Genomic DNA, 16,205 nt, shown 5'->3' with positions numbered 1-16,205 from the left:
GCTTTACAATGCGTAGTCCACTCAGACAAGTCATACACAGGTACCCCAGTTGACACGATGACAAGTCGCGATTCAATACCATTCGAAAGTTCAATTGAATAGAGCATTGAAATCGGAATTCAGTTATAGGACACGTTTTATTATAGTTAACGGTAAACACTGACCTCTATATTACTATATTATACTCGAGCTTTGTCCTCGAGATTAGCATAGATCACATGTAGTAACACATATCGTGTCGCCATTCCGCACTATGGTTGAGGGTAGATAATTGTTTACACACCTATTTTGACATAATAAAAAAAATAAAAAATGAAGGTAATGTTGAAATTTTCCTGCTCTTTGCCTGCCCTACCGAAGATCGTCATTCACATTTTAGTGCTCCGCCACTTCGCACATTTTCTTGTTGTGCAGCACAGCGCATTTTTTTTCTTAAAATATTTCAAGATGAGTAAGCGTAAACTCGAAAGTAACGATTTAGACGATCTATGGAAAAAATTCAAAAAGCTTGAAAACGAAATTGCGCGTGAACAAGCACAACGTTCTCGACATCGAAAACATCGAAGTGATTCAAGATTGGAAATCCCGCCGCTGCCGCAGTCACGAAGCAGATCGCAGTCACCGGAACCCGAGTCGCCCGGTTCGTTGCGCTCCAGCTCCGTCACGTCGTCCTCGTCCTCGTCCTCGAGCTGCTCGCAGCGAAGTCGCGAGACGCCACCGATGACGTCGAGTTTGGCCGGCTTGCCGCCGCCACATACACCGTCGCAGGAGCCGTCAAGATACGAAGGTTGGTTTGGTTATATACCTATCTACTTACATCGACCGATGTATCTACATGTTCGTTAAATCAATTTTGCGGGTAACCTCTGGGGTTATCACTTAATTGAAGAACATGTTACTAACCTACATAGGTAGGACTTTTCACGTAAATGTTTAGTGCTGCGGGTCGTCTTTGGGATTACCACTTCACTAATTACGTGATATTAGGTATGGTAGATGTGTTGCGGGCCGTCTCTGGGATTGCCACTCACAATAAATTAGTAATGCGGATCGCCTTTGGGGTTATCACTTTACTAATACCTACCTACCTACATACTACCGGTATTGACGTGTGCAAATTGCCACAATTAATTTAGTAATGCGGGTCGCCTGTGGGGTTATCACTTTACTAAATATACCTAAACATACCTTATATCGGTACTTACCTGTGCAGACCTGTACACATGTGTATAGCGGTTGGAATGTAGCATTTATCTCGCTATTCCAGATGTGCCCTCGAACGAAGGTGAACCTAACCGAGAGCGTAACGTTACGTGTAACGCACCGCCACCGCCCACGCCGCCGGTGTCGGAGCCACAGCAACCACTTGTACCGGAATTAGACGACGAACTGCTGCAGGTATTGGGTGAAGATCCATCAAAAGCAAATACTCCAGGTAAAGACATACAGTCTGATCTTGCAATACGCCTACAACACATAGCTACATCTGGGTTGTCTAAAGAAACAAGAAAAGAACTTATATCTAAGTACCTACTGCCAGGGAATTGTACCCTAATCAATGCACCTGATTTGAACGCAGAGGTAAAGGCCGCGATCTCAGACACGGTCTATAAAAGAGACCAAGGTATCAAAACTAGACAGAAGCAAACTGCTACAGCTACTGCTTGTTTAGCAGAGGCACTCACCATGCTCTTGTCGGCAGAAACAAGAAATATGACCCTTATAAAATTACTTATGGATGCGAGCAAGTTGTTATGTGACACCCAATACCAAGACTCAGTTACACGACGAAACTTTATTCTATATAACCTTAAAAAAGACCCAAAAGAACAACTTCAAGCAACAAAGGTGGACGAGTACCTATTCAGTCAGGGATTAGCTGACACTTTGAAAGCGGCGAAAGCTATATCTAAATCTGGTGCAGATTTGAAACAATCTACCAGCACGCAACAAAGTCAGAAAAAGACAAATAAGGGAAAAAAGAATTTAAACTGGCGAGCTACTCTCCCGAAACACAGGCAGAAAGGCGCATCGAGGATGAAGGAGTCTGCTCGCAGCACGCGGCCCGAGAACTACTACAGGCAGTCGTCGCGTCCAGCGCCGCCACCTCCCCCGCCGCCGCCGCCGCCGCCGACAGCTCCGCGCGTGCCACCGCGCGCTCACCGCTAACGCCGACACTGGTACAGTCCGCTGGTAGATTATCCAACTTTTATGAACAATGGTCACTTATTACTCGTGATACGACCCTGTTATCTTGGATAAAAGGTTATAAAATACCATTTTCTTGCCCAGTGGTCCAACGTAATTTTCCTAAAAGTAAATTATATTCAGAGATTGAACAAAGCCAATTCGAACAATCTATAAATGACCTTCTCTCTATTGGCGCCATCTCAGAATGTCAGCCTTGCAAAGGACAGTTTATATCTCCAGTATTTTTGATTCCAAAACCAAACGGCAAGAACAGATTTATATTAAATCTAAAAGCTTTAAATAAATTTATAAATACAAATCATTTTAAGTTAGAGGATTTAAGAACGGCTTTAAAACTTGTATCTAAAGATTGTTTCATGACTACTTTAGACCTTAAAGATGCGTATTTTTTAATTCGCATCCATGTCGATCACAGAAAATATCTACGTTTTAATCCTTTAGGAAAACTATATGAATTCAATGTCTTGCCGTTTGGTCTCAACTCTGCTCCCTTCGTGTTTACAAAAATTATGAAGCCTGTGGTCAGTTTACTTAGATCTTGTGGCTATATATCTACTATATATTTAGACGATATTTTGTTAGTGTCCTACAGCTACAGTGAATGTTTGCAAAATATTCATGATACGACAATATTCCTTGAAGCTTTAGGATTTATTGTAAACACTGAAAAGAGTAATCCTTTTCCATCAAATTCTTGTAAATTTTTAGGGTTTATAATAAACTCTACCTCTTTAGAAGTCAGTTTACCTCAAAAAAAAATTAATAAACTTAAATCTGAATTAAACAAATTTTTCAAAATGTCACGTTGTAAAATAAGAGACTTTGCACGATTAGTTGGCTTATTAACCTCAGCCTGTCCAGCAGTAGAATATGGCTGGCTTTACACGAAGGAACTAGAGAGATGTAAATATTTAAACCTATTACATGACGATAATTACGACAATTACATGAACATACCACCGTCAGTTTTACCGGATTTACAATGGTGGTATCGTGCGTTAGACAAACCTATAAATAAAATTAAACAAAATTACTTTTGTTTAGAAATTTATAGTGATTCCTCAACTACGGGGTGGGGCGTAGCATGTGGGGAGGAACGAGCGAGTGGAATATGGTCTCATTCAGAACGTTCATATCACATTAATTATCTAGAATTGCTTGCTGCATTTTTTGGGTTGAAAATTTTTGCTAAATCATATCGAAATTGCCAAATACTTTTGCGAATTGATAACACCACCGCCATTTCTTATATTAATCGCATGGGTGGTGTTCAATTTCCCCATCTTACTAAAATTGCTAAAGAACTTTGGCAATGGTGCGAAGCCCGCGATATTGTGGTATTCGCATCATATATTAGATCAACTGACAATAGTGTAGCAGACGCTGAGTCACGACGCGTTCACCCAGATATCGAATGGGAATTGTCAGACTATGCTTTTCAAAAGATTGTACATCATTTTGGTGACCCACAGGTCGACATTTTTGCCAGTAGATTAAATCGCAAATGTGACAGATATATATCTTGGCACAGGGACCCAGATGCGTATGCGATTGACGCATTCACGGTTTCCTGGTCAAAATTATTCTTTTATGGCTTTCCACCGTTTGCTGTCATATTAAAAACATTAAGAAAAATTATTAACGACAATGCGTCTGGTGTACTCGTTGTTCCCCTCTGGACTACTCAACCGTGGTATCCACTTTTTAGAAGCCTCTTAGTTTCAGAACCCATAATTTTCAAACCTAATACAAATCTAATTATCTCTCATTCTAGCAACCGAGACATACATCAAAGGATTACCCTGGTTGCCGGAATATTATCGAAACGTCCCTCTTGAGAAGATGTGTGCCTCCGTCATCAGTCCCCATCATGTTAGCCTCGCTGTCAGACAATTCTATGAAACAATACGATACTTGTTTTAAAAAATGGTTTAACTTTTGTAATGACAATAACGTTGATTTCTATGAAGCATCAATTCCGAATATTATATACTTCCTTACAAAACTATATGAGTCTGGTGCCCAGTATGGGACTTTAAACAGCTGTAGGTCAGCTCTCTCCTTAATTATAAGCCTAGATATAGGTACTGATGACAGAATCAAACGGTTCTTTAAAGGCATATTTAGGTTGCGACCTCCCATGCCCAAATACAACTCAACTTGGGATACGACCAAAGTCCTCAATGTTATAGGTACTTGGTATCCAAATGAATCTTTAAATCTAGAAATTATATCTAAAAAGTTAGTCACACTGCTTGCCTTAACCACTGCACACAGAGTACAGACATTGTCAAAAATCAACATTAAAAATATAGAATTTTTGGATAATTTAGTAAACATTAAGATTCCATCTTTAATCAAATCATCTCGGGCTGGTGCAACCCAACCGGAACTGATATTACCTTGTTTTCATGACCGTCCAGAATTGTGCCCTGTGTGCACATTGCGTTGTTACATAAACAAGACTCAATGCTTACGTATCAATAATGATTCTTTATTTATAGGGTTAAGAAAACCCCATAAATCAGTAACCTCCCAGACTTTGAGTAGATGGATTAAGTCCACTTTAGATAGCTGTGGAATCAATATAAGTATTTTTACAGCCCACAGTACCAGGCACGCTGCCACCTCTAAGGCATATAAATTAGGTGTTAATTTAGATCTCATTCGAAAGACAGCTGGATGGAGCGGAAGCTCAAATACTTTTGGCAAATTTTACAATAGAGTAATAAATCATAAAAATAACTCTGATTTGTCTTTTGCAACAAGTATTATTAGTGATTCGATTTAATAAATATGTAACTAGGTTTAGTTACCATCTTATAATTAATTACTGGTAAGACAGCAAACAAAACTGATAGCTGAAGGCATTTAGGTATTAATGTACTTAAATTTAAGTTTATGTGATTCTTACCATTTAATTTTTTTGTTATCTTTAAAAGAAGACAATATATCTTTTTTTCAATCAAAAGTGCATTTAATTTATTGTATACTTATAACTATTATGTAAGTCCATATTCCTACGTAATAGATACGTACGTGGAACCTATATAACTCTCAACATCTACATGTGATCTATGCTAATCTCGAGGACAAAGCTCGAGTATAATTAATGATTAAACGAACTTACCTGTAAGTGAAGTTCTATCATAATTATACGAAGAGCTTTGTCCGAAGAGATTAGCATCCCACCCACCCTTTCCCTTACCAAGGAATTACAAATAAGTACCCTCTTGCTCAACAATAAAAAACAATGTTTTTATTGTTGTGACTATTTGATGTATATACATACATATATGTAAAACAATGTGTGTTCTACGCTCTGAACTAAATGACGATCTTCGGTAGGGCAGGCAAAGAGCAGGAAAATTTCAACATTACCTTCATTTTTTATTTTTTTTATTATGTCAAAATAGGTGTGTAAACAATTATCTACCCTCAACCATAGTGCGGAATGGCGACACGATATGTGTTACTACATGTGATCTATGCTAATCTCTTCGGACAAAGCTCTTCGTATAATTATGATAGAACTTCACTTACAGGTAAGTTCGTTTAATCATTAATTATTAATAACACTGACCACATAAAATATTACATGTATAGATGACTAGCTGTCGCTCGCGATTCCGTCCGCGCGGAATAAAAAAAATCTTAATCAGCCTATGTGTGTTTCCAGACTATGTTCTATATTCGTGCCAAATTTCATTCAGATCCGTTGAGCCTTTGAGATACCTTGTAATAAACATCCATACATCCATTCAAACATTCGCATTTATAATGTTACATGTACAGATGATATCTTTTTTTCTATTTGTTAACACTTATTTCTGGTGGTACTGATGACAATGAATTGACTTTTTATATATCTGTGGCTATAGGTGGATAACTCTAAAGATCTTGTCCGATTTATCGTTGGTTTCTAAGACCGAAAGACCAGTTCCCTGTATAAAACATATGTAGCAGTATTACTATCTCTGTTTTGTCAAAGATATTGAAAGGAATGACGATGTGTTTTAGGGATTTAGGTATCAGAAACCAATGCAAACAAGAGGCGTGTCATTAGATGCGCGTTCCAAATTTTGAAATATTGAGAGGAATTGCAATGTTTTTGTAGATGTCCTTTTGTTTTGATAGCTACAAATTTTAATAAGATTTCGCCAGGTATTGGACAATGTTATGTGTATCAAATTAAATTCTGCGAACCGCCCCTGTCAGCGCTACTATGTATGAAGGAATACCGATGTCGGGTGAGAAATGTTTAATACGTTCTAACAATTGTCGTAAATCTAAAACATTTAATTCCATTTTCAGGATTAACATCCACAAAACATAAATCAAACCTACAAAAACATTATTTATAACAGAACCTCGCATTGTAAAGTTAACTCTAACGATAGGAATATGATGTTTACCACAGACTTCTACATAACTGAAATATTCGTATAAAACGTTGTGTTGGCTCAACTTTTTTAGGAAGAATGAGTGAGATGGTAATATGTTTGTGTACAAGTGCCGCGTGAGTGAGAACAATGCTGTCTTAACTAGCTAATGGTTCTTTTTGGTAGCAAAGACAAATGAATAAATAGAACATTTCTGTCACATTTATTTATTGTAATTCTGGCAGTTTGCAACTAAAGTAGGTTAGAAACATATTTTATATCAATTCTACTTTTACGTTTACTCTATGACCAGTCAGAATAAATATTTTTTAACCATACAGATACACAGAGCGGACATATGACCTATCATTAAGTGCACGTTAAACACTAACGTTTTAGGGTGTCATATATTCCGATGTAATTTCGACCCTTCCTAAATTTAACTTGTGATATACGATTTCGCAGAACTGATGGGTGTGAACGCACAAGGTCGGCGGCTCGCAGTCGGCAAAATACATATATCACGAACGAATAACGAAGTATGTAAGTGTTCGAGATGATTATCATGGTTGGTAGTGTTGCACGGTCACCCATCCCACCAACCACAACTACGCAGTGAATAAATGTGCATTTGTGTGTATTAAGCAATTTCAATCAATAAAAAAATATTGTGCTCAAACAAGTGTATTTTTATTACCTTATCATTTTATACAATCTGAAAGTATTCGTTGTTTTTCGTCATCTAAATTTTCTTTCATTTCAAACGTCACTTTTTTTGGCCATGATTATAATATTTGGACATAACAGTCTTCAGTTCTTACTATGAAATTAAAAGGACAGAATATTGTCTAACCTCAGCTTCTCTTTAAAAAAACAGAATTCAGTGTTTATACGATTGTACTATCGTCTTCAAGAATTAATTTATGTAACAAAAAAATCGGAACGCGTTCATCAAAGAAGCGATGACAACCCAGAACCACACTATCGGATCAAATTGACGCCGTGAAGATCTTAATTCCAGTTCACTACGCTGACTGATATGTTTTAATACTTGCACAAATAGCCTACATACAAACAAACTTGTTGTTGAAATAAATGTATCTGTTATATTTTTAAAGCCTGTCAGATGTTATTTCTTTATACGACTGTTAAAGTAAGTCTGACATATGAATTAGGTCATAGTTACTTGCTCTATCATTAAAATAAGTAAATCAATCTCTTATCTCATTTGGGTACTGCTCTACAGTTATTGTCGTTACTGCCGTGACTCTTGCATTAATACATATTGTTGTCACTGTCTTTCTCAAAGAAAATAGAGGGATAGCAAGTGCCAGTGCAGTCGGAAACCAACAGTTTCATTATCAGAATACTTATAAAATCTATGCATCAAAGACAACACAATCACAAGTCCACAGATAATTATAATAAAGTTTAACTACCATACTCAGAGTTAATAGTTACTGATGTTCCTTAATGTCGAATTAATATGGGAATTCTACACTAAGTGTTTAAGTAACGATTAAACGATTAGGTAGTACAGTAAGATTATGTACATACAAAACATCATAACTTCTAACATAACAACATCATAGCCTTCTTATTAAGTTTTTTTTAATTCCGTGCGGTCGGACACGCCGGTGACAGCTAGTAAATTGTAAGTGGTTAGTCAACCAAATTTGATATGAAACTGTGAGACAAAGTTCTTAGATAAAAAGTAACAGAGTCTTTCCTTCTACCTAATAAAAATATAATGTACGCATAAAATGCAAAACCAACTTGAGATATACTATTTTGAGGCCATTTGTTTTATTCTTACGACTCTGCCGGAGCCATAAAGCGTATCGTTAAATTGGATTTTTCAGATAATGTCTTTATGTTAATACTCACAGATAATTATTATTTATTGACGTATCATGACGATTTGTATCAAATAAAACTGCTACAAAGAAGTGATTTATGAACAATTAAAATACAAAGAATAAAAACTTTTTTTCTTTTTTTATAATAAGTACTAGCTGTCGCCCGCGACTCCGTCCGCGCACAATTAAAAAAAAACTAAATGGGGGGGGGGGTTATGAAAAATAGATGTTGGCCGATTCTCAGACCTACTGAATATGCTCACAAAATTTCATGAGAATCGGTCAAGCCGTTTCGGAGGAGTTCAAGTTCGAACCCCGTGACACGAGAATTTTATATATAAGACTAGCTGTCGCCCGCGACTCTGTCCGCGCGCAGAGAAAAAATGGGGGGGGGGGTATGAAAAAAAGATGTTGGCCGATACTCAGACCTACTGAATATGCTCACAAAATTTCATGAGAATCGGTCAAGCCGTTTCGGAGGAGTACGGGAACGAAAACTGTGACACGAGAATTTTATATATTAGATATCAGTGATAATAAATAAGTAATAATATAATAATGATAAGTTCAAAGCTCTAGGTCTTTTTACCTAGTGACGATGCAATAGGAATCCTATTTATGCAACTCATTGAATTAAGAATTCCTAGCGTAGCCAATATTCTAATGTATAGTGTAACCATTAGCAATACTATTATAGTCATAATTTTTCATTTCATATCTGACCGGTTACAAACACTAATGCCATTTTTCCACAAGGACAGAAAAGTGAGGCATAGCAGTAGACAGACACGAATATTTGTGACAGTAGTCTTCGTATCGTCATTGTCAATTATGTCAAAATTAGCATAAGATTTTTGGTGTACTTTACAATCGGTAGGTTGCACGCAAACATTTTAATACAAATTTTGTAGATAACGTTACGAAATCGTTCTTACGAATATTAAAGAATGGTACACTGTCCATTACTCTTTCTTACTATTCTGCCCTCGTGTGAACAACGTACGACTGTTCTTTTGCTTACAATGTTGTCACTGATTATTTTTCTGTTTTCTACTTAAGACTGATAAACACGGACTACTTCAATCGGTATACTGCTTCATGCGATTTCGTTGAGCGATAAACAGTTGACGTTCCCCATACACGGACCGCAGTTGACAGTCAGCACTTAAAAAATGTTGCGGACCGTGTCAACTAATAAGTTCTGTTTTATGTTGGCCTACAAATAGATGTTTCTGTAAAAGCTACATTTTGATTGGTTTTTAAAATTAACACAAAAATTTATATTCTATTTTCCTTGTAGAGAAAACCTTGAAAAACTCAATATAGTGCCAGGATTTGGTTTATTAGTTAAAGCTTTATTGAGAAATTTTCTTTAGTCCGGATTGTACAACTAATTGTAGTCAATATTTAGTTATCTTAACTAGACCACATCTTAAAGCGGGATAAGTTTGTGAAATTATTAGATTATGTAAACGGAGCACATTACAACATGAGTGCTGAGAAGATCAAAATTTCTCATGAATAATAACGTTATTTAATACTAAGATACGAAACTTGCATTAGAGTACCAAGTATGTGCTTATACATTAAACCAAATAGGATCCATACATTCCGAGAGTATTTTCGTAGTTGTAATTTTTGACAAATAGTTACCTATTCCATTTATAAATTGGAATGGTACATTTAAGCCATACGAAATATCAAATTATTTTTATTAAATCTCTTTTCTTTGATGGCATCACACATCACTACAAAGTAAAAGAACATCTGCGAAACATCTTGTACATCAAACATACATATATATCAAAGTTTTGTAACATACAAAAACATGCAGTTATGATGACTTTTAAAATTCACTATTATTGTAAGTATTATAGTAAATGTTTTATCTCATTGTATAATAAAAAGAGCGAGAGATTTCATTCATTGTACAATTAATAGAGAGAGAGAGAGAGAGCATCAGTGCCTCAGGGATTATGCACTTGATTTGTAATGTGCAGGTACTTAATTCGAATCTCACCATCTATTAATTTCTTCATCGATTTACATATGTACTATTATCCGACGTTCTTACGTTGAAGGAAAATATCGTGATGTAACCTACACATATCTGTGAAGAAATTCAAAGATATGTGTAAAGTCATCCAACCCGCACTGGGTTAACGTGATTGACCATGGCCTATTTACCCCTGACTTAGGGTAGGTTACGAGCCCCCTAGTAGGGACGTATAGTTAGCTGATGATGATAATAAATCTAATATCATAATTTACCAGTCCTTATTTCACTCTACATGCAGGAAAAAATGTTTTCGTCGTCCAAATCAATCTATCATTCGTTACTTCAGAATCAGATGTCCCTCTTTAATGTTGAAGAAACCAAACTATAAATAAATAAAAAATGTTTATTAAATTTTAGATGAAGTTATTTCAATTTAACTATGTTATATCTAGGTATGAAAATATACAAAATGAAAATGTATTGTGTACCTGTTTGTGTTGTGTAACTTCAAGTTGGGGCCACTTAAGCAACTAAAGTACTTTGATCCCATTCCATTAAATTTCGTTCACTTATAAATTGGTATTACAACTTGTTGACATAATGTTTTCTTTGTTTTTTCTATTTTTTAAGTCGAAATAAATTGTACTCTACTTTGCTTAATGTAAAAATCTTGACGGTCATGTCTCCTACAATATGGACTGACTATTTAATCAAGATTAGAACGTTTTGAGATAGTAGCCGCCTTTGAGACTACATTTTTTACGATAACAAATAAAGCTATGTAGCAATATAAAAATTATAGTCGCACACAAACATTGAGGTTAAGATTTGAGATTTGTATAGAATAGGATTATCTACTTATTATTCTGTACCACATGAAAACATAATAAAAAGCTGAGAATACAAGTGATATTTGGCAGCCCATCTATCTGTAATTTGGCAGACGTATGATTTAGGCCGTCATAAAAAACTTACATATGCACGCAATCCAAAAACTCCTCAGCTTAAAATAAATAATAAATTTTAAACATGAATAAAATAAAACTTTTGGGCTCTTCTAAGAATATAGAATGTAGGGATCTCTTTGATAGAGCGAGATATTTTACATTTCGTTTTCTTTTTTTTTTCAGGCAAGTTTTAATAGCAAAATTTACATTTAAAACATTCTTTGCTCGTCTGCGAAAGATTAAAATATTAGTTTAATGTTAAAAGTATAATTAATATCATTATTTAATTTTTATAATAGAAAAATGTCCTGTTGATTACCTCCTTAAATTCAAATAGGTGTTTATAGAGGTAGCTTATTTGTTTCGTTTTCGCAACAAAAATATCTGAATCAGCATCTAATCATTACAACACTAAACTCTGCATTAAATTTTCGTTCTGTTTTCATTTTTTCTTAATGCTTTGCTTTCTAGTTCAAGTCAGAGGAGATCAGTTTAGCCATTTTAGAGGTACCTTCAAACAAACATTCATCTATCTAAAAGTCCTGGGTTCAAATCCCGCCATGCACATTCTTACGATGAAGGAAAACATCGTGATGCAAACTGCACATATAAGAAATTTCAAAGATATGTGTGAATTGTTCCGGGAGAAAAAAGCGACGCAACTCGCCATTCATAACATTCCGTCTCCCGAAATGTATGTGTGTGTGTGTGTATGATACTTACTGAGAATACCAGTTGTAGGTTATGTTTATAGTATAACAAATAAATGCTAATAAACTGGCTGAAGATAAAAAGTATTATGTCATCGTCAAATCTCAGCGATATGAAAACATTTATAAATAATTCTTTACTCGATATAGTTTTTATTTTTAGCTTCATACGCGATCGGTAGACATGTTTGTAAAATGAATGTATGAAAAACGTAGACGTAATTTTAGTCTTTGTTTTTTTAAAAATAAATTTACGATCGATCGTGTAACACTGGCCATATATTTATATAATAAATTTCCTATTAGCATACAAACCGTAGAACAAAGCATTCTATAAACTTAAAATGTACTCGAATATCCCTGATTTTTTAAATTTATTGTGTAATGTAAAATAACAAAATAAACAAACCTTGAGGAAAGCATAAATTTTGATAAGATTGTGTTATAAATCGCGGTCTAATTAAAAACAATTTTTTAGAGTTAACTTTTCCATCTGAATTCTAAATGAAATCTTTAGAGCTATAAGCAAACATAATGAAAGAAAAAAGTCGACTTAATTAAACTATTGGGAATAAAGACTTGGGACAACAAACTCTATGTACCCGGTCTCAGAAAGTTAGCCTTATTTCCTAATTTACGACATTTTTTTGGAACGAAGTTCCTTATCGCGCGTTGTGAAAGGAGGCTAGACGGAAAAAATTCTTACGAAAAGTTGTCACGACACTTTTTGCTATAGTAAGTATGTTAACGACGAATGAGCGCTACTTCACCATGGCAACGACGTGACAATATATAACGAAAATTCACAGAAATAAAATGTTCTTCTTGTGAAGACTTAAGTTTTTTATTCATAGAATAAACATTGGTTCCTTCACTAATTAATCGAAAGGAACTTCGTTCCATCCGGGTGTCCCTTGACACCTCTCAAGTTTTTGTTTTGTTTACTCGAGTGATAGGTATTTCTGTTCAATGTTAGCCTAGGATAGCTGTTTTTAGTTATTTTGTTGAATTGCTTTAACTACTGATAATTACTGAACTTTAGGCTAGCATTAAATAAGAAATCATCTTCTACATATCACAATATATATGTAGTTACATTTTATTTATATAGTTTTATTTTACCAGTTTCATAACTTCTTACCAAGTCACGGTATTGTCATAATTTCGTTATTTCAACTGACAACAATACTACGATAACTTCTGTCTCATCTCACAACATTAGTGGTTACATAAAACAGTTCTTCAACATCATATACATGTATGTACATCTAATATATAAAATTCTCGTGTCACAGTTTTCTTTCCCGTACTCCTCCGAAACGGCTTGACCGATTCTCATGAAATTTTGTGAGCATATTCAGTAAGTCTGAGAATCGGTCAACATCTATTTTTCATTTTTTTTTAACTGCACGCGGACGGAGTCGCGGGCGACAGCTAGTTTTAAATATAATTCTGTATGCTGTATGTAAACTTGTGTTAAACAACATACTTTTAAGCTACTAATATTGTAAATGCGAATGTCTATATAGAGAGATGGGTGTATAACTTTAAACTTTCGTGGTTTTTACTATATACTGTTCATAAGAAACGGGATTCTTACCACGATTAGGCTGTTTGGCTCCAGATATTTCGGCAAAGTTGTATGCGCCATAATCACGGGTTGACTAAACAGCCTAATCGTGGTAAGAAATTTCTTACGAACAGTATATTGGAGGGATGGATGTTTGTTTGAAGGTATCTTCAGAACGGCTCAATGGATCTCGCTGATATTTGTCATAGATGTGGAACATAGACTGTTAGAACACATAGGCTACTTATTATATTTTTTTTAAATTTCGTGTTGACTGTAAACCTAGTTAAGTTATGTGTACTTTCAATTTTCTCACAATCATTGGTAGTTCCTGAGATTAGCTCGCTTGAATTTATGTAATAATCAGCTTTGTTCTAATAAAAAGAAGGGTGAAAAAGTTTAACAATTAAGGTCAAAGAGAACGTTAAGTATGATTGTGGAGAGGTACATCGATAGAGGTATGCCTAGGAAGAGATGGATAGATTACGTGAAAGGTGACATGATCAAGAAGGGGATGACAATGGAGATGACGGCAGACAGATTAATTTGGAGGACGGAAACCTAGTGCACCGACCCTACGTTAGTTGAACAAGGTCAGGGAGATGATTGGGCAAAGATTTGCGTTACTTTCGAAATAGACTCATAAGTTCTTATCGAAAATTATATCATGACTTCATTCAATACGTCTATCGTATCATACATACACTACGGAGAGCCTAGCATGAAAATTTACGAGAATCTATTGGTAACGTATCGACAAAATTTGTATTAGATTTGAACCTTCGGTCGTAAAGTACAATGACAAGTTTCATGCAATTTTTGACACATTATGTCGAATGAAGTTACGAAAACACATATCGCGAATATTCGTAATAGACCTTTAGATCTTGCACATTCCCTCAATAGTTTTCATCAATGTGTATACGTGAATAATAAATCTTGCGCTGGATTTCTAAGAAAATGCATTACTATGAAATATCGCGTACAATTCTGCATGTGTAAACGAATCGTCAATATAGTAACAAAGTATTAGCTCGTGTTCTTATATTTAGTGCCAGTTCAAATAGATACTAAATATATGTACGTGTTTACTTTTTGTATCTTTTTAGTGATACAAACGCAAACTTATGTTAACTTTTAAAATAAAAGTGAAAGATCTTCGAAGTATGACTTCACTGAAAATTTAATAAATCATAATAAAACAAACTAACATAACAATTTTCTAGTTTACTTACTAAACTTGTGTATAACTTAAAAATAAAATAACCTGTCACGTTATTTTTGCAAAATGAGAACAAAAAGCCTTTATTTAGGTCAAAATATTTCCTCTCCTCCCCAACCCTGGTTATTCATGTCAGTCGTCCGAGACAAATATTTATTCATTTAATCACACTAACAAATTTCAGTGAATATAATTAAATTTCCTGTTTTTGAAATGTTCAATGAATCGTATATTATCTGAAGCATGAAGTATTTCAAATAATTGATAAAGGACTGTTGATTATTTGTTACGTCGATTTTCAATTAATAAGATTGATAATAAATGAATTTTTAAATTATCATTCATGTCAAGATAAAGTCGTGCATATATAAAAGTATTATAAAAAATGAAATAGTCACCAAACTCCAATTTTAAGCTTATTTAGAGGCAAAAGAGGTTTGTTAAGGTTTCTTAAAGATCGGGAATTTTACGCAGAACCCTAACATGTAAGTTTCCTATTAAAGAAATAAAAATTGCTTTATGGAAACTGGTCTAAAGGTTAAGTAACACTAATTGGTATATATATTTATTTCAGAAAACATAAATATATAATATATATTTATTTTAGAAACCAAAAATGATTTACAATTAAAATATATTTTCATGAAAAATGAATAGGATATAATTATAACTCTTTTTTAACACATAAAGCGCTGTATATATTGGATTCAACTGTTCAGATGTATTTTTTTTTTTCATTTTACTCTCCTGTTGAAAACTTGAGACGTAGAGGTACTTTGTTTCATCTTTTATTAAGCGTAAACAACTGGACTGGAGTCTTTTATTTAATAAATTAAAACTTTTTTTCACCTATCTTTCGTCTTATTTTATGAAATTGATTTTTTTAGATGTAATGGAACATGGCATTAATTATTCCTCAGAATTGGCATGAAAATTCAAAATCTACGCTCTTCTAATGTTTTAATGGTATTATTTAAAGAATAAAACACTATAAATTTGTGAACCATTTAATTATCATAACAAACGTTGTATTAAAATTCGATGAAGCATTTCAATAAATAAATTTACATCAATAAATTGTTATGAGATTCAATTAAAATGAGATCGTATGGAGAGCGCGCGGACAGGCGGTGTCGCTTGAATATCCGAACTTCGTACCACATGTTTGTTGATGGAGTTACGAGAGATGGCGCCACCGACCTGGCATCGTTTGAGAGATCCGCATGAAGAGCATGTAGGTGCTCTGTGCAGGCGACTCACGCAAGTGCTGGATGTCCCTCTGCGTTGAGTCCCATTGGCAGCAAC

At 34.7% G+C, this 16,205-nt stretch overlaps 1 protein-coding gene across 1 annotated transcript; it reads left to right on the top strand.

Moving 5' to 3' along the window:
- Positions 1 to 190: 190 nt before the first annotated feature.
- On the top strand, positions 191 to 2,169 carry LOC106708181. The gene is made up of 2 exons (XM_014499659.2): positions 191 to 787; positions 1,268 to 2,169. The coding sequence occupies exons 1-2, from the start codon at positions 313 to 315 to the stop codon at positions 2,167 to 2,169; spliced, it is 1,377 nt and encodes a 458-aa protein (XP_014355145.2). The 5' UTR covers positions 191 to 312.
- The last annotated feature ends 14,036 nt before the right edge of the window (positions 2,170 to 16,205 follow it).

This window comes from Papilio machaon, chromosome 8 (assembly GCF_912999745.1).
Source record: "Papilio machaon chromosome 8, ilPapMach1.1, whole genome shotgun sequence".
NCBI classification, from domain to species: Eukaryota; Metazoa; Arthropoda; class Insecta; order Lepidoptera; family Papilionidae; genus Papilio; species Papilio machaon.
The sequence above is the reverse complement of the archived record's forward strand: the minus strand, read 5'-3'. Positions and strand labels throughout refer to the sequence as shown.